Source organism: Sabethes cyaneus, chromosome 1, assembly GCF_943734655.1.
Source record: "Sabethes cyaneus chromosome 1, idSabCyanKW18_F2, whole genome shotgun sequence".
In the NCBI taxonomy this organism is placed as follows: Eukaryota; Metazoa; Arthropoda; class Insecta; order Diptera; family Culicidae; genus Sabethes; species Sabethes cyaneus.
The window spans coordinates 172,424,002-172,444,372 of record NC_071353.1 but is presented as its reverse complement, the minus strand read 5'-3'; the positions used below and the strand labels follow the sequence as shown (position 1 = coordinate 172,444,372).

The 20,371-nt window shown below is 42.1% G+C and overlaps 1 protein-coding gene across 1 annotated transcript; it reads left to right on the top strand.

Annotated features, from left to right (window-relative positions):
- The first annotated feature begins 1,983 nt into the window (after nucleotides 1-1,983).
- On the top strand, nucleotides 1,984-2,523 carry LOC128732443 (uncharacterized). Its single transcript, XM_053825693.1, has one exon. It carries the CDS (start codon nucleotides 1,984-1,986, stop codon nucleotides 2,521-2,523), a length of 540 nt encoding a protein of 179 aa, XP_053681668.1.
- Nucleotides 2,524-20,371: the final 17,848 nt, after the last annotated feature.

Below are 20,371 nucleotides of genomic sequence, written 5' to 3'. Positions count from 1 at the left end.
TAGGACATAGGACATACATAGGACATAGTTTCCCAGAATGCTATAGGAGAAATTATCGGATTTTCCTGGACACCATTTATTCGGATTGCATGATAACTGGATAAAATTTTTGTCACTGAAAACAGACAGAGAAGAAATCAATATTTAAAAAAAATCCTTGTGCTAGAACATACTATTTTTCCTGAACTGTTGAGAAAATTCACTCATGATTTCGAAAAAAAAGTTATTTTAAATAAAATTTAATGCGCATATGCTGTGCTACTTCGGATACTGCTGAAAATGTTCCATTTATCCATTCAGATAATCAACAACTAACCTGGAATACAACAGTAAACCTGGAAATTTTCTTCTCACATCTTTGAAGGTAAAAAAGCAGGGTAGCTGACTGATTTAGGTTATTCAGCTTTGCAGTACGAAACGAAAAGCCGTGTCAGTCTATGGCGGCCACCGTCAACCAGTGAAAAATTCAGTTGATTTTATTGTTGCTTCCAGTAGACCGTAATAAAACTACACATTTTACTTGAAAAGTTTGTAAAAACGTGCCGAAAAATGCAGAAATCACACCCAACTGGGATTATAGGAGCAATAACAATTATTCGGAAGCTTGCTTAAGAAATCCTTCTGAGGAGTGATCACTAAGCATTAAAACGGTTAAACGGAGCTTATTATCAGCTGTATAAATTTGGTCTTAAAAGCCCCTAATAGAGTACAATAAAACCCAAATTGTTGCTTAAAAGTATTACTCTAAGCTCTGTAAAATTACGATAGGACTTCTGACAGTAAACCTTAGGTGCACACAAATGATTTTAAAACTTAGTTCTAGCTCTCTCCTGTTGTGAGGTGCTTTTTGGTCCTAAATAAGGGTTTTCATTGATTTGTCATAGTATGGCCGTAACAACAGTAGAGACAGATTCTCAAAATAATAATATTGTTTCCTGAGATAAACACAAGCTTAAGAGTTTTTCTGTAATTATTTGGGAGGTAGTAAAACCTTTGTTAAAGGTTTTTATTTGGTGTTCAAAGAATTCCTTTTCGATCGACACCACTTACCTTCACCGTTATTAAAAGTTGCTCAGATTTCGCCTTTTAGTCTTCATCAACCGGCACGATTTGATCCAATCATCACTTTTCTATGATTGTTGTTGCTCTTGGCAGTGAAAACATAATCGTGTATTTTTCATATACACAAACTGTTATAAACACAAGACCAAACCAAACTCACACTTTGCGTCAGAAGCCAAATTTGGCTTCAAATTCAATCAGAAATTTTCCCCCACAGCCATAGTTTGCTACGATCCTCGGCTGCGTGCTCAATTTTCGAACTGTCAAAATTTTAGCAACAATCATTTGTGTTGATGCAGGCAGGGAATGCACATTTTCGTGCAGGCTTGCTATGATTATTGTTTTATTTTTCTCACAGTTTTTGATTGTACTCATCTAGAGTTTGACAGCTGCAATGCGATGCAGTTAATTGCACGGTGAATTTTTAGGGTTATTTAGGGTTGAATCACTTTCACGCGCACCAAAAGTTTTGTCACTCATTCATGTTTCCGGAAATAAAAAATAAAAAATGACGCCGTTATTAGTATAAATCGGTAAACATTTAAACACGATAAACTTTTACTGCCAGCTCCAGTTGTTATCTGCTCTGCACTCTACAATCGAAAGCTATTTTAAACCGTAAATTGGTCTTCGATTAGTGTGTCAACGAGCAACAGAAAAAAAAAACATTTTAATTTATGGTGCCAATAAAGGGCTGCTTTTGTGAGTCTAAGTAAATCTACTTTCAATGGTTAACATTCTACGGAATGGTTGGCTTTCTGTTTCCTAGTATTTTTGTGGGTTAGCTAAAAGTATGATTTAATGGGTTGTAAATCTATCACCCATTTTGATAAGTGTGTTACCTGCATAATTTGCGACGTTTCGCCCGTTTTTCCGTCAGTTTGTCGAAGTGATTTGAAACGTTTGAACTCTTAGCCAAAAATGAAGTTTGCTTCCTGCTGTTGTTCGTTGCTGCTGCTGCTGGCTTGCATGGCAGCATTTGCCACGTCACAAACCGTCGACGATTGCATCGAAATCGCCTGCCGAACGTACACCGAAGTCAACACGCTGTGGTGCCACCGACTGCCGACCTATTTCTGCCAGTGTCGTCCCACCCCGGGCGGCATTTGGGGCCCCCAGGTAATGCCCTGCGCCGATGCAACCGTGTTCAGCTTCCGCCATCAGGTTTGTGTCCATCCGGATATGCGAAACGAGGCGGATTGCTTCACGGGAACCAGTCCCGATGAACCTGATGAGGAAGATTTGTGCCTGGATCCACCGGCACTGTGCGGTACCTACGCGGAAATTAACGAGTTAAAATGTCACGAGGATTCGAAACGGTTCTGTCAGTGCCGTCCGTTGACGTCCAATCCGGCGGTTTACGCTCCGATAGCGATGCCTTGCGCTGAGGAAACTTCCTTCAGTTTCTACCATCAGACCTGCACCCGGGATGAGCTGTGGCAGGATAGTTGCTCCGCTTAACTCGCCCGAGGGAATGTTACCGATTTGTGAAGAGAAAATTTCGCTAGAGTTTTAATAAATGAGCAAAAATTACGTGTGTTTATACTTGCAGATTTTTATTCATTCCGATGGAAAAGTAATCACGATTCTGTTTTGTTTGAGCATGACGGTATAAATACGAATAGTAGAGGATGTTTGCCATCTGGGCAGTTCTCCGCCGCCAAGCTAATTGCATATTGCGTTATCTCATCGTCCCGCCAGCGGGCGGTACCAAATTAGGCAAAATTAAGCTTGGATTTGTCCACTCCGGCGGGACTTATACGGGCAAAGATTTGTCTTTAATTATAAGCAATCAAAAGATAGTACGGCAGTCATTTGGCATGGCACAGACACGGCCCGGCCATTCGATTCAGGACACCGTCGTTCAGACTGCCGTGTGCTTGCAAGCGGCGGCACACGACGAAATCCTCTCTCGCAGTTGGTTCCTCAAGACAAAAACTCATCGCCCAAGAAGGAACTGTAAAATAACTTTCTCATTCCGATTCGCGAGAGAATTCGGTCCCGGCCGTACCAGGAGTTCATGAAGATTGAGCTAGGAGCCGCACCGCACCGACGACACGGCACGGTGGTCAAACGCGGACACGGACGAAACGCCCGGCACGGACGGAACACAGGCAGGCAGGGTGAGAGGTCTCCAACACCAACCCAAGATCGCGCGCCGCGAGTTCAAAATTTTCGAAACTCAAATTTCGAGCGCGCAACCTTTGGTAAAACTCTCCCCGCTGCGCTCGGCGACTCGAGAGGGAAGCCTTTCGGCAGAGGGATTCGAGAATTTCTGAGATCTTCAAGAGTGCGCGCGCGGAGTGGCAAAACACCCGCCGTGCTCCCGGAGAGGCGCGCGCGTGGGTCACAGTCACAGAAAGCAAGCAAGCAAGCATACATCCACTCTCGAGAGGGATGGGTTTTCTCCCTGTCGTTGCCGCTGCCGTCGTCGTCATCGACGGTTGGTCCGCTGTGGTCCACCGAAGAGTATCCCCGTTGCTATATCCGTTCCACACCCGAGGCCCCGCATAAACTGCCGATAAGTTCTTCAATCTCTTCCTATCTCATCGGAACCGGCCGGTCAGAAGTAGAATATCTCACCTCACGGCGTGTGCTCCGTGCCCGTGTGTGCAGCAACGAGGGCCAGCGCTTGATAAAAGTTGAACAGCGCTCAAATCGAGCGAGAGATTCATTTTTATTTGGCTTTGCTACCACGCTCAGTGTGCTTCCTTCGGCGGTGACGCCGCCAGGCGAGCATTCAATCAAGAGCATGTGCGACGGCGACGACTTCCCCTATCAGCAGCGGCACATCTCCAGCTGACGATCCTTTATGGCCAATACAATCGAAGCTTAATTAGAGCCTCCCGAAACTGGTTGGCAAAAGCGAGCGTGATTCGTTCGTTTCGTAAACTTTCAGTTCACACTGTGACATAAACTCCGTGAAAAAAGGTCAAAATAAAAATTAATTTTCATTGACTTGACGAAACAAATGGATTCGTTGAACTTTTCAACTCTCCATAGCAGCAGCAGCAGAATCACCCACCCGGGCTCGGTTCAACTCCCCAAAAAGGAACATCAAACGCTGCTCTCGCTCTGCACGCTCGCACACTCGCCGCCATCCACCGCCGTCAGTCTCGCTTGCGCTTGCTTGTCCTGCCACCGGCCTGTCCTGTGGTCCGGTCCGGTGTGTACCGTCGTATGTTATACATGCTGCTGAACACCAAAACACGAAGCTAGTTAGCTGAATCCGATCGATGCTCTCATTACGGCAGCGAAGAAGCTACTCCTCTCCGCACACTCGCTCGCATCGCACAGCACACAGCAGCATAGCGAGCGATGCCGGCTGCTGTCTCTGGCCAGCCATGCTGCTGCTGATGGCATAGGCATAACTCTTCTCTGGCTGGCAAAAACACACTCAGCCAACGCGGGACCGCTTCCACCCAACCCACCATCTCGCAGACGAAAAACGTTCGGGATGACCCGCCGGATAAATCTCTGCCATGTTTTAGCAAATTCATCTCAATCACACAATGATGTCCGCTCGAGGCTCGAGCTCTCTTACTTACCAGCATCAGCCGGAAAATTGGTACTGCACCGTATGAAGCTACCGTTTTTTCCGCTTACCCTCGCAGCTGTCACCCGGCCTTCGGCCGGGCCAACCAGCATGCATCCAAGCATGCATGCGAATCTTCACCTTTTGCAGTTCACTTTTTTTCTCTGCTCCACCACCGCCTAATCTAAGTCGGCGACGACGGCGAAATAGGCAACAAACAGCAGGACGGAGATTGCTGATTATTTGTACATGTTGTTGTTGTTGTTGCTGTTTTCCTCCCCCTTCCAACCACACCATCCACCCCCGTTCCCATTAGGGAACTAGAAGAAGATCGAGAATCGATCCAAAACGACGAGCAGCGAATGTGTTGTGATTTATCTTATCTTCCGTCGCGACGCAGGTCGTCGTCGCCTGCATTTTGTGGTTAGCGCGAGATACCGTTATGCCAGGCCGGCCTGCCGGTCGGTCAGTCAGTTCGCTGCGCCTTCGTGGTGCTTCTTTGGGACACACCGCTAATCAATTCGGTTGCTCTGCTCCCCCTGGCCACCCGATGCCGATCCCGACAGCAACGAAGATGGAAGGTTATTTCGCAGCCAATTAGTGGGAACGCTGGCTGGCCCAGTTCTGGCTCAGCCTCAGACCGTGAGCTTGAACCTAGCCTATCTTCTAGCTCCGCTGCTGCTGCTGAGATGAAGTTAAAACTTGGTGGGAAGATGCCCCGTGACGTGAGCTTTTTTGGCGGCTGCGCCGCATTGTTCATTTGCCAAAAGGAAGAAAAAGCACTTTCATGAATCATTCTAATTGATTTGACCGGAAAGGTGACCGGTTATGTGCCGTTTTTTGTGTGTGTGCTGATACGATAATTAAAAGATAAAAAAACTCATAGAACGAAATCAACGGAACGGTATCTTGTTCGTGAGTTTCCATTAAACCGTTATAGAAGTTAATCTTTTCAGAAAAAAATCAGTAACTTCGTTGGCTAATTACAGCTTATTTTTGACTTTTTTCTTTAGCGTGTGTTGAATCCGTACAATTCTTATCCTCAACCCCTAGGTTGAGGTGAATTGTGTATCGACGTAGAACCCTCTGACGGGTTCAGAGCCACGCAAATTAACAATAGAGTAAGGAGGGGTAAAAGTGCGATTCAATGATTTATCGGTGCAGATTCCGAGTAAATTAACTACATTGGCATGGATGGGTGACTACTTTGACAGCTTGAATCTAACGTAAACTTTGGTTGCTTACAAAGCATAGTTGCTTTGCAAATGTTATTTTAGGGTGGTAATGATGTAATTTTTCGTTATACGGCAAATACGATATCAACAGGAGGATATTACTTGTTGAAATTTTGTAGCAGCGTTTTACATCACTCACATATCTGTTTTGAAAATACGGTGAAAAGAATTTTTATTTCGCTTTTACGTAATTTAATCTAACCACAGAGAACAGACATTTATGTTCATATAAAGATTAACGCAAATGATGTGTAAACTTTTGAACAAGACACTAGCGACATCTCTCTTAAGGGCCAAACAGAATGCTGCGTCAACGCATCTGTCAGCGTCAATTTGACAGTAAACCCATGGGAAAACTGTCAGAATAACGCTGACGGACGCGTTGACGCAGCATTCTGTCTGGCCCTTTAGGGTGCACCAGTTGAACACAAGCCTCGTTGCCAACTTTTTTATATTTTTTTGTTATATCCTGCATATTCCAAATACTAGCAACTCTAATGTTAGTTACTGTAGCAACGGTTGTTGTTCGGTTGTTTATGTTATTTGTTGAACGCGGTTAAAAATTGGTAAAAGAACCCAAATAGCATTTCAAGTTTTTATAGTTTTGATAGGTTTAGAGTTTTTCCGGCTTGGATCGTGTCATTCTTTCGCTTAACACTGCCTGACGCAACCGCAGCGGCACTTGCGGTACTCTTCTCATCTCTGATATCTCGAACCTGCTATAATCAAGGCATTTTCTCGGTCTACACCAATGACTCTTTAACAACGAATTCGTAGCCGAGATAACCCTTACCGCTTTTTTTCAGACCAACGTGTACGGAATTGGTTGTTGTCTTTCGGACTACGGACCAGTTTTAATATCGATGCATTGGCGAAAGTCATCTACACGCAATTCCGCTTACTCCATCTGCCACATTCATTTCATTCTGTTCAGAAAACTATTATTTACCGAAATAGTTTCTCCAAATACGTTGTTTACTTTTATGCATTGGCGGAACTAGGGGGGGGCTAGGGGGGGCTAAGCCCTCCCTAGAAAAGATTTAGCCCCCCCTAGAAAAATTGACTAAGTTTTTTAATTTTTGAAAAACCAATAGTTAGACAACTATAGATACGAAAAACTTCAGAGTAAAGTTTATTTGCATGACTGTTATAAGATTCCAGGCATTAATGTGCATTAAATTTTAATATGCCGACGAAATAAAACGGTTGAAAAAAATTCCGGGAGCTATAGCCCTCCCTAGAAATGAGCGCTAGTTCCGCCAATGCTTTTATGTTAGGTTGGGTAAACAACATGTTAGTTGCTATAGAATCTGTTCAATATTTTGCTGAAAATGTGACGCATGCTTTGATGACCATTGAAATTCTGTCAGTGATGTGAGCGCCACCTAACACCTAGCATTACCACATAATTTCAAAATGGCGACTGAGTCTTTACACATTCTGCGAGCTCAAGATGAATGTCTGTTCTCTGTGATCTAACCCCGTCAAGCGCTTAGCGGGGCAAAGGTGCGATTCATTGATGAGCCAAAAATGTATAGCAAAGGTGTACGTACTATCGAGGTACACCTGTAATTATATACAACATTAGGCCCTATATTACAGATACTAGAAATGGAAGATCTGCAGAAAACTGTGTGCTCTACAGATGTTGGCCGAAGGAAAACAATGTTTTTCCACTGATGAAACAAAAAACAAACATTTCGAAAAGTTTCGATCTGACGGAGGCTTCAATACACCAGCGCAAAATAGAAAAGATGCAAATTGAGAATATTCCTTACCAAAACATACCGCAAATTGGAGATAATATGGTTTTGTTAGCTACTGTTGTGCTAATTTTATGGATTCGAGCTTCGCACTTTTGCCCCGCGGTATTCGAACTTTTGCCCCGCTAGTGGGGTAACAGTGCGAATCGCCACTTGATCAGAAGCAAGAAGAATTTATTTTGCAAAACACTTTTATCGCAGATGATTTATAGTTGAATGTAAAGACACGCCCCCCCCCCCCCACTCACCTTTCCGCTCTTTCCCTTCCATTTAAAAAAATCTTTACTTTCCCCTAGCGTCCCTTAATCATCATTTTGTTTTCATCACCTTTTGCCGTCCGGTCGCAGTGGTCTGTTAATCCAAGGCCCTTCCGGCACACAAAAAAAAAAGACAACCAAAATGTCATTTTCTTCACTATCGTTTTGCCGTTCTTTTATCGTCTTTCTGTCCTATACTCGTCGTCATTTTGACGCTTTTTCAATTTTATTCGTGTTTTTTTTTGTTTTTGTTTATCGCTGTTTTAACGTCTTTTTATCGTCTTCATTACATTTTTATGTTATTTCCGTCGTCTATTCGTCCGTCGTTTTTTAACTTCCGTTGTTTGGAATTTTTCGTTAATTTTTTCGGCGGCTTTTTGTAGTCATTTTTATTGCAGTTTTCTCATGTTCGGTTTTCTTCGTTTTTTGTCATCACTTTGCCGTTTTATGTTCTGTTTTAAACTATTTTTGTAGTTTTCTCATCATTCTGTTTATTATTAAGACAACCCAAGTAACAATTTGGGTTTTATTACACTCTTATGATGGCATTTAAACCCAAATTTGGTTCTGAAAACCGCCATAAGAGTACAATAAAACTCACATTGTTGCTTGGGAAATATAGTTGTCTTTTTACAATCTTTTTGCCGCCGTTTGATCGTCTTTTTGTTTGTTGTACATTCGCTATCTTTTTGTCGTCTTTTTACGTATTTTGCCTTCTTGAAGCTCTTTAATTGTTTTTCTCCCTGTTTTACAGTGTTTTTATTGTTTCTTCGTTACATTTTCCGCATCTATTTATAGTCATTTTGTCGTTATTGTCCTGTTTAGCATTTTGTGTAGCTGCACGGGCGTTTTTTAGCAGTATTGTCATTGTATTTTTGCTTTTTTCTCATCGTCTTTTCGCAAATCTTCGTCAACTTATTGTTGTCGTACGTCGTCTTTTTGTCATTTCAAGGTATATTTGTTGCTTTTTCATTCGGATTTTGCAGTTCTAATTGTCTGTTTCGTTGACGCCTTTTCAACATTTAAACGTTACGTTTCTTGCTTTCACTGCATACGCAAAAATGCAAAAAAATGCGTAATTTTTCAAGGGTGGTGTCTTCGGAGAAGTTTAATAATAAAAGATAGCGCATCTTTCTGCACTATTAGGGCGACCATGAATTCACCAATTAGGGTCATACGAACTTTTGTTTCTTAAAATTTTAATTTAAAAAAAAAATTTCTCCAATAAGTTACAGAACATACTAAAACAAGCAACTTTGCTGAATATAGTAATTATCTATCTCTTACCGGTTGCGAAATATAATTATGTGCTAAAAAGGAGCACTTAAAAATCAATTATGCTCAATAACTTTGCGCACGATTTTTTTATTGCTTTGAAATGTTCCACAATGTTATTCAGTATGCCAAAATACACATTTTCTCTGAAGACTGTTTTTTACTAAGAGCACATTTAATGAGTTATAAAAAACTTAACAAAAAGTAACACATTTTTGTTATTGTTAAAGTTATTGAGCATAATTTATTTTTAAGTGCTCCTTTTTAACACATCATTACATTTCGCAACCGGTAGGAGGTAGATAATTACTATATACAGCAACGTTGCTTATTTTAGTATGTTCTGCAACTTTTTGGAGAGTTTTTTTGAAATTTATTTAAAAAAACAAAACGTATTCACGGTTACCCTAATAGTGCAGAAAGATACGCTATATTTTATTATTAAACTTCTCCGAAGACACCAACCTTGAAAAATTACGTAGTTTTTTCCTGATTGCTAATGTCCGCACTTTTTCGAATCCGGACCACCGCGCACTGTCGTATTTAGTCATTTTTTTTGTCTTATCATATTTTACTGTTGCTTTTACGGCGCCTTCTTGTCTTTTTAACCTGTTTTGCCGCTCTTTTGACGTTTTTTAAACCTCTTTTTGTCATGTTTTTGTTCCTTTTGCCGCTGTTTTGCGTCTTTGCATCAACTTTACACGTTGTTTACATCGTATTTTTGTCCATTTTTCGTTGTCTTTTTGACAACTTTTCATCGTATTTTCGACAACTTTTCATCGTATTTTCGCCATCTTATCACTTCTTCAGTTTTTCATCGCCTTTACAGCGTCATCTTTACAGCGTCTCTCTGTTGTTTTTCAGATTTTCAGAGATTTTCATGCGACGTTTTAAAATCGACTAAAAGTCAGCGAAGAGTTTTTTGAAAGTTGTATGAAATACGACTAAAAGTCGCCCAAAAATCGTCTCCAAAACGCTATTGAAGTAGTCGGAGCTATTTAAAAGTCGTATGACTATCATCTTGAAGTCATACAAGAATCATACGAAAGCCGTTTGAAAGTATTTTAAAGTAATCAGAAAGTTGCCTGAAAATCGTTGGAAAGTCGTCTAAAAGTTATCAGAAAGTAATCTAAATTTTCTGAACATCGTCCAAAAGGCGCCTAGAAATCATTTAATGGTAATGGTTTAATGGTAAATACTCTACAGCTCTGCACTCGATAGGAATAGAAATGTCATTTCTTCAGAAAAGTTGTTTACCTTTATATTTTCCATAACTTTGCCGAAGAAACCATGTGTCTACTTATCCACTTTTCGACCTTTTGGACCACTGTGCACTGTTATTGTAACGAAAATTCGCATAATGTAAGGAACAAAACCCCTTTTCTTCATTTGAATGTATCTACTCTCTTTGTCGGATCCCATCCTGTTGTCTCACAGTCACTTGTAAATTTGTCTTGGTTTCGGTAATCCCTATAAAGGCGCGACAAAGCTCTTTTTAAGTGTTTGAACTTCTCCCTTGCTAATTCTGCTACGTCGTACTAATTCCCTTGTGATTAGAAGATAGATTAAGTATGTTACCCTATTTATTTCAAAATTACTTATGAATTTGGCCGAACTCGTTTCATTTTGAAACGTCATAAATATGTGTAAGTTTTAGCTTAATCTTGCTAAAGCTTTTCGAGGAACGTTATCTTAGTAGGCTGCTTGGAGTAACCAACTTCTTGACACCGGCGTGCTTGGTAGCGTTACTGATAGCTGTTGCCCATGGTTACTGTTCAAATGTTTACTCCACTCGACATTCCAGCCACGTGTTCGCAACCACTCAGTGCCTGTAGATACGTACCATACTGAATATTGTCGTCGTTACTTCGTGAGCCTGTGACTCAACCGCCAAAAACCCCATTAATCGTTGCTAAAGCACAGGTCGACTACCTCGCCCATTTGTGGTGTTTTTATTCCGCGCAAAAGAACAGCGAAAGGAACAGCAGCAGCAGCAGCACCGATGGCGATGCGACAAATTCGTACCATGTTTGGTTTATTTATGTATGACATTTCTCGCCTCCGCTGGTGGATTTTTTCACGCATAGTCATTCCCACATGCCCGGGCCGTGGCCTGCTGCGACGCACAGCATAGTGTCGTATGCAAATTCCACCGGCGAGCGATGTTTAGTACAGATTTGCTAATCGGGCGAAACTGGAGAAGCTTCCATTCTTTTTTGTTAACCCAAAAAATAATGTGATCCAGTGAGTTATTGAATCTGAAGCGCGATTTTATGTGGTCATAATGTTCGGGAAAAAATCTTCCCACCTAGCCCAAACGCACGCACGACGCAGGCAGAGGCAGATCATTTAAATCACACCTAATTTCTAGCACCAATACCGTCCGGGGTCTGTTTTGTGGACCCTCTATGATTTCTTTACCAATAGTTCTAGCGTCAGAACCGGCCGACTTCCTCAAAGTGAAGCTGTGCGGTTGGACATGGTATGATTCGCTCGATCTATCACCGCGGCACCGGCAACGGAGCGGTGCGCACGCGGTGGAAGTTGTTGGCCATTCGATTCGGGCACACGCCAAGCCGTACAAAGCTTGCGGCGGAAACCAGTTTCGGCGGCCAGTCAGTCCGTCAGGCAGGACTGGTTTGGTTTTTTTTGTGCCTTCTCTCCGAGTATCGCTATGTGAAGCTTCTCCGTTTAGTTATTTTTTTTTGCTTGTTTGTGCCGGTGTGACCTTGATTATCTATGATCTGCGGGCGTTAGTCGATTTCGACTTTGCATAAATTAGACATAGTTTGTTTGCCGTCGTGTGTTCATTAATCAAATTGATCCTGGCCCGGACCGCGGTGTGAGAAGCGTTATTCTAATAGCAGGGTTTTTTTTGCTCTCGCTGAAGGCTATAAATAATTAGATTAACGATGGGATTTTGAGACGAAATTCATGCAATGTAGTCAAAACAGGAAATCATGGCTTGAAACTCTAGATTTACAGTTGCCCCACCTGATTGTTGCTGATCGCGAGATGCGATTGCTAGATACGACAATAACAGTAAAATTGACAGATAATGACAAATATGATAGATTGATAGATTGAGTCGTTCCAACCCACCTCCACCTCCCAGCTTGTTAGAGGCTATTCAAGAAACCTTACTGTGTAAATAAATTGAAAATCGAAAATTCTAGCCGAGGAAAACTTAACCCCGAACCTTGCGCAATGCTTTCGCGTATGCCACGAATGCAGATCGCGTACTCACGACCGAACGATTAAGGCACACCAAACGATCCATTAGCGGAGCAAAATGGCCATTGCTGTTCGCCTCGGTAATGGCCGTACCGGCTAACTCTCCGGCTGAAGTCAATACGTACTTTGCTTATCGACAAATGCGTGCGTGCTGCTGCTGCTGCTGCTGTTGTTGATCCTTTTTGTCATTGTACAGACTAATGTCAAAGATCTTTTTCTCACGCAGTAGGCGGTCGTGAGTGTGATGGTTGCTGGACGGACATTCCGATTAGCGCCGCTATAATCCACGGTGAATAAACGAACAAACGAATGGTCGTCTATCTACGCTGTCAGTTCCAGTTGTCAAGTGACAATCGCCGGCAACCTAATCATCAATAATTGTCAGTGCAGTTCGTTCAGAACAGGCGTTAATCAATAATATTCAACACACGAAGAGATGGATCTAATTCCGTGACAATCGATGTATGCTTAGTCAACCGGTTTTGCGTAACGAACCTGGCGGCGCCTTTGAAACCGTTCAAGGTCATTTCGATCGACCTTGATCTACCGAAAAAATGTGAAAAAATGTACCTGATTCCACTGCAAGAGACTGAAGATTGATTTGTGATTGAAGTGTCGCCCTACGGAAATCACTATTTTGTGTTCTTTCACTCCGTGTGTCCTATAGAAAACCGGTTCAAATGTAGCCCGTACCATACTGAAATCGAAGGTACAAATAATAGTTTTTAACAATTCAGCAACTGTTGCCATTGCTGAAAGAGAAAGTGATTTTATCGTAGGCGGTGATCACACCTTAATGGTCGATCTAGTTTTACGATCGCAGTTCTATTTATTGTTGTGTTTTGTTAGCGAAAACTTGAAAAGGGCTGCCTGATATCGGTTAATAGTTTGCATAGACTCTATTGACCATTCAGGGGTGGAGACGTTTGACGAGAGAAAAAACTTAATTACCGTTAATTATGGATTCAATATAAAAGGACTATGCCTTGTGCTCTACCCTGTGCAAACAAACAAAAAGAAGTTAGAAAAAGTGCGAAAATATTCAACCAGGAACCGGACACACGTTGCTACACGCACTGGTGAAAAAAAGATTCAAAAATAGTTCCTGGTGAGTTTTACCTCACATGCCATATTCATCAGACTTGACGCTGTTTGATACATTCCGTAAAAAAAATACAAACGCAATACTTAGACCTAATTTTGACGAAATTGATACCCCAATTGGAATTTCCTAACAGGAAGTGATTGGGAGTCCGAGATTCACCTTCAGCAGCATCTAGAGACAAGTAGATATAAAGATAACGGGCCGACCGCTGACGCTTAACCATCCAGCTGCAGTTGTTGTAGTACACAGTTTCCAGTGCGGTTTTTATCGACCGTATCATTCTCTCCCACGCTCCGCCCAGATGGGCTGCTGCTACAGCTCTTGAAAGACATCGCCACTAATAGAAGCGATTGAACGCTACAATCCTCCCTGGAATCAGTACCTACTGCTTGTACTGTCGATGATCCGCACGTAGCCAGACCAGAACCGTTGCGGGATCACTCCTTCAACTTCACTTCGACGGTGTGGTTCCTTAGACCGCTGCTTGCAGCTGCAAGCGTGGGATCGACGGTTGTCGATCGACTGCTTTAATAGCGCACCTTTCGTTTTGGCAACTACCAACGTACACAGTCGATTGTAACGGATATAGACATAGAGAGTTGTTCGAATCATATCATGTACTTGGGAGGAATCGAGCCTATGCCAAGGCCCCCATAATGTCACGCTACGACTCTGGAACCAGATAAAAAAGTGGTCCAAAACATGGTCCATATTCTAGTCCAAACCTCTTCTAAAGTCTAAAAAAAACATTGATAAAAAATAGAGTCTACGACGTAGTTCTGGTGCAGAATCTGGTCCAAAATATGCTCAAGGTCCAAAATCTTTTCAAAAATGTGGTCCAAAACATCCAAAACATGGTCCACATTTGACAAGAATGTGGTCCAGGATCTGATTCAGATCTGTTGCAAAATTTGTAACAAAATCTGGAACAAACTTTGATAAAAATGCAATCTTGTTCAGGTCCAAAATATGGCCCAAGTCCGGCTCCTTGGCTTCAAGATCGGTTTCAGGTCCAGAATCTAGTCAAAAAATGACCAAATCTGCCCCAAAACCGAAATAAAAGTTGATAAAAAATATGGTCCAGGTCCAAAATCTGGTTTAGAATCAGAACCAAAAGCACATCCAAAACATGGTCCACATTTGACAAAAATGTGGTCCAAAATCTGGTCCAGAATCTAGTTCAGATCTGTTGCAAAATTTGTTACAAAATCATGGAACCAAGTTTGATAAAAAATGCAATCTGGTCCAGGTCCAAAATACGATCCAATTGCAGAATCTCGTCTAAAACTTGATCCAAAATCTGATTGATGGCCCAAAATCTGATCTAAAATGTCCAGAATCTGATTCAAAAAGTGGTCCAAAATGTTATCTAAAATTTGGTTCAAATCTGATAAAAAGCTGGTTCAAAATCTGGCCTAGGCTCTGATGTAGCTCCAAGAGCTGGTTCTGGTCCAAAATCTGTTCAAAAATGTAGTTCCAAATAGCCAAAATCTGGTCCAAATTTTATAAAAATGTGATCCAAAATACGGTCCTGGTCCAGAGTTTGATACAAAACTTGATTCAAAATCTGATTAGCGGTTTATAATCTGATCTAAATTGTGCAGAATGTCAGGTCCAGAATCTGGTTCAAAATTTCATCAAAAATGTGGTCCAAAATATCTAAAATTTGAAAAAATGGTGGTCCACAATATAGCCCAGGTCCAAAATACGGTCCAGGGCCAGAAGATGGTTCAAAACTTGATTCAAAATCTCGCTGGTGGTTTGAGCAAAAACGTCCAGAATTCCTGGTCTACAATCTTCTCCAAAATTTGATTAAAAACGTGCTTCAAAATATTTTCCGAAATCTGGTCCAAATTTGATTAAAATCTGTTTTGGAGTATGATGTAGCCCTAAGAGCTGATCCAGGTTCAGAATCTGGTCAAGAATGTGGTCCAAATTATTGAAAAGCTGGCCCAAATTTGATAAAAATGTGGTCCGAAGTCTGGTTCGAATCTGTTCCAAAATTTGTTACAAAATCTGGAACGAAATTCAATAGGAACTGTGGCCCAAAATATGGCCCAGGTCCAGAAACTAATTCAAAAGTTGATCCAAAATCTAGTCCAAATCTAATAAAAATGCGGGCCAAAATCTGGTCTGGAATCTCTTGTACCTCCAAGAGCTGGTCAAAACGGTCCAGAACGTGGTCAAAAATTAGGTCCAAAATGTAATAAAAAATGTAGTTTAAAGTCTGATCTGATAAAAATGTGGTCCAAAATCTGATGCAGGTCCAGAATATGGTCCAGACCGGGATCAGAATCTGGGTTAAAAATCTGATTCAGCACTGTGCAACATCCGTTGTGAATAGCAGTTCCCCAATACGAAAGGTCACGTAATGCTTGTACTGTCGATGATCGGCACGTAGCCAGACTAGAACCGCTATTTCATGTTTTTGCTTTACCTCTCAAGACCGCTGCTTGCAGCTCCAAGCGTGGAATCGACAGTGGTTTCAGTGGCGCAAGTTTTGTTTTGGCAGCTACTAACGTGCACAGGGCTTTAGCATGCAGTGATGCAGTTGGCCAGACTGGTCCCCGCCAAGTGGGCCTACAGAGCGCCAAAAACGGCCTGAACCTCAGTGAGACACTCCCGAGTGTAGCGAGGTACTGGATATAGGGAGTTGTACGAGCCATGTTACGAAATCTGGAACAAAATTTGATAAAAAAAAATGTGGTTAGCAATCTAGTCCGAGTTTAAAATACGGCTCCAAGTAGCTCCAAGATCGATTTCAGGTCCAGAAACTGGTCAAAAATGACGTAAAAAAATGCGCTTTATAATTTAGTCCAGAATCTAATTTAGAATCTAAACCAAAATCTGATCGATAGTTTAAAATCTGATTAAAAATGTGGCCCAAAATTCGCTCCAGGTCAAAAAATGTGGTCCAAAACATTCAAGACAAGGCCCACATTTGAAAAAAGGTGGTCCAAAATCTGGTCTAGAATCTAGTTCAGATTTATTGCAAAATCTAGAACAAAATTTGATAAAAAAATGTGGTCTACAAATGATCAAAACTTGATCCAAAATCTGATTGGTGATTTAAAATCTGATCTAAATTGTGCAGAATGTTAGGTCCCGAATCTGGTCCAAATCTGATAAAAATGAGGCTTGAGCTCTGAGGTAGCTCCAAGATCTGGTTCAGGTCCAGAATGTGGTCCAGGTCCACAATCTGATCCAAAATCTGAACACAAATAAGGTGCAAAATGTGATAAAATATGCCGTTTAAAGTCTTATCCAAAAGTTGGTCCACGTGTGATATAAATGTGGGTCCAAAATCTGCTGCAGGTCCAGAATGTGGGTCCAAAATCTGATGTAGTTGCTGGTTTAAAATCTAATTAAAAATATGGCTAGAAACCTGCCCTAGTTCTAAAACCTGATCAAAAATGTGGTCCAAAATATCTAAAATTTGAATAAAAATGTGGTCCACAATATGGTCCAGGTCCAAAATACGGTCCAGGTCCAGAATATGGTTCAAAACTTCTTTCAAAATCTGGCTGGTGGTTTAAAATCTGATCTAAAATGTCCAGAATGTAAGGTGCATAATGTGGTCCAAAATCTGGTCTAAATATGATAAAAATGTGACCCAAAATGTTGTTGCTAGATCTGGTTCAAATCCAGAATGTGGTACAGGGCCAGAATCTAGTTAAAAATGAAGTCGAAAATGTGATAAAAATGGTGGTTTAAAGTGTTATCCTAAAGCTGGTCCCAATCGGATAAAAATATAGTCCAAAATCTGGTCCAAAATCTGAGTCCAACATCTTCAAAATTTAGTCCAGAATCTAACCCAAATCTGCCCCAAGATATGAAACAAAAGTTGATCAAAATGAGCTCCACGATGTAGTCCAAGTTCAAATTATGGTCCGCAATCTAATTCAAAACCTGATCCGAAGCCTGGTTGGTGGTTTATAAACTGATCAAAATACTGTTGCCCAAAACTTGCTTCTGGTCCAAAATCTGATTCAAAATTTGGTCCGAAATCTGATAGAAAATGTGGACCAAAAGCTGGTTTTGGTCCACATTTTCTCCAGTCCAGTATCTGGTCCAAAATCTGACCAAAAATGTGGTCCACAATCTGCTACAGAATCTATTCCAAACCTGTTGCAAAATTTGGTACAAAATCTGATAGAAAATGTAGTTCAGAACCTAGTTCAGGTACAGAATCTGGTTGGTGGCTTTTTTTTTTTTTGTATGCCAGAAGGGCATTGGGTTAAAAGGCCACTGCGACAGTCTTAATGATCGTCTTTTGTGGCAGGCCCCGATTGCTGTACACAGTTTACGGATCGCTCATACCCATTGATGGAGTTGAGCGGAATAGTTGTAATCCTGTGCCCCAATTCGGTACTACATGGTTTATAAAGCCAATGACCGTTTTGGGATTTAGGCTCCATACCTGATATGGAGTAAGAAGGAAACTTCCTAAGAAGTTGTGCCTTGATAATGCAAGAGCTCCGCAATAGCAGAGCAGATGCGCTGAACTTTCAGGTTCAGAGTTACAAAAGCGGCAGGTGTCAGATGATACCTTGCCGATATTCTTTAAATGATAAAGAGCGGGGCTGTGTCCTGTTAGGAGTCCCGTGATCGTGCGTAGTTCACTACGAGTTAAATGGAGTAGTTTTTTAGCTACTGCAGGGTTTGGGTAGATAAACTGTTTAGCTTGTCTACAACCCTGTGTTTGATTCCAACGGGATGCTATTTCTAGCTTTTCCCATGTCATCAGTTCGCCTTTCACGGCGGATGTGGAGGTGCCCAGAAACGGTTCAGGACCAATAAATTGCTGAGCTGATCCTTGTCTTGCTAGGTTGTCAGCAAATTCATTGCCCTCGATTCCGCAGTGACCGGGCACCCAAAGTAATAAAACTTTGTTTTGGCGGGAGAGTTCCCTCAATGCTGTGCTGCACTCCCAAACTAATTTGGACACACATTTGGCGGACTTGAGAGCCAGTAGTGCTGCTTGGCTGTCCGTGAAGATACCGATTTTCGCATGCCTGTACTTTCGTTTCAAGCATATTGTCGCACAGATGTATATGGCATATACTTCTGCTTGAAAAACGGTGGGCCACTTTCCTAATGAGATAGTTTCCCTGATGCCGGGTCCGTAGACTCCGGAGCCTGTGCAGGCCCCCATTTTTGAACCATCTGTAAAAAAACAGATAGTTCCAGATGGAAGATCTGGCCCTCCATTATTCCACATTGAGCGATCTGTTTCAATCACCTCATATGGAACGTCCATATTGGGCCTGGCTTCCATGCAGTCAGAGACTGAAGTTACTAAGGGTGTCAGATTGAATTCCCGAAGTATGCGAAGATGACCGATTTGGTCACCTTCGAGTATGGTTTTACTCCTTTGCAACCGTAGTGCGCCGAGCTCTGCTTCCTTCTTCACATGAAGATGCAAAGGCAGTAAGCATAGCATTGCCTCCATGGCTGCAGTAGGTGTTGTACGCATGGCACTGGTAACTGTAAGACAGGCCAGGCGCTGAACTTTGTTTAGTTTGGCTTGGGCTGTCACCTCATTCACCTTTGGCCACCATACGACTGCAGCATAGGTTATCCTAGGCCGTGCAATAGTAGTATATGACCAGAAGGCTAGTTGAGGTTTCAATCCCCAGGTTTTGCCAAACAGTGACCTGCATGCCCAGATAGCCGAAGTTGCTTTCTTAACAGCATAATCTAGGTGGGCAGCCCAGTTCAGTTTTTTATCGAGAATTATTCCGAGGTGTTTGACTTCATTACTGAAGCCCAGTCTGACACCATTCAGTATAGGCGGAGTAATGGTATGTTTCCTTCGCCTAGTGAATGGTATAACGACTGTTTTGGTGGGATTTACATTAAGTCCCTCTTGTGAGCACCATAACATGGTGGTGTTTAGAGCTCCTTGCAAGCGACTTGACAGTACTGCGTCAAACTTTCCTCTGACGATAAGTACAACGTCGTCGGCGTAAGCAATGGTCTCATAACCAAGCTGTGACAGCTTGTGAAGGAGTGCGTCGGCCACCAGTGACCAGAGCAGGGGGGAGAGAACTCCTCCCTGTGGACATCCTTTGATCACCGAAATCGTGACCGACGTATCTCCCAATGATGCTGTAATTTGTCTGCTCGAGAGCATTGCTTGAATCCAGCTCATTGTAGTGTGGTCGATTCTCTTTTGACAGAGAGCCGTATTAATTGACGCAAAGGACGTGTTATCGAAAGCGCCTTCAATATCAAGAAAAGCACAAAGTGCCGTCTCTTGATATTTGAGCGATTTCTCAATTAACGTCACTAAGCAGTGCAGTGCGGTTTCCGTAGATTTACCGTGTTGGTATGCATGTTGATTTACATGTAACGGAGAGTTTTTTAAAAACTCATTGCGGATATAGTTATCCGTGATTTTCTCCATCAGCTTAAGAAGCGTTGAAGTCAGACTTATCGGTCTGAAAGCCTTAGGCATGGTTTTGTCTTTTTTGCCAGCCTTAGGTATGAACACAACCCTTACTTTCCGCCAATTCTCTGGGATATACCCCAAAGTGAAACTGGCTCGAAAGAGGTTGATGAGCTCGGACATTATAACACCGTCCGTTTTTTGTAAGAAAATGGGTAGAATACCATCCGGACCTGGAGATTTCATTGGTTCAAAAGAGCTGAGTGCCCAATTGATCGAGGCCTCCGTAAACAATCGGCGTGCAAATAGAACCGAATCATTTGGCACATTGTGTAATGACCCATTCCACTGTTGCCCGCCTATGATTTGTCCAGTGGTCACTGTCGAACCAGGGAAGTGCGTGTTCATCAGAACTTCCAGAGTTTCCCTGGTGGTAACAGTGAGACTCCCATCCTCTTTTTTCAATTGCCCTAGACCATTGCAATGGTCCTTGGACATCGCTTTCTGCAGACGC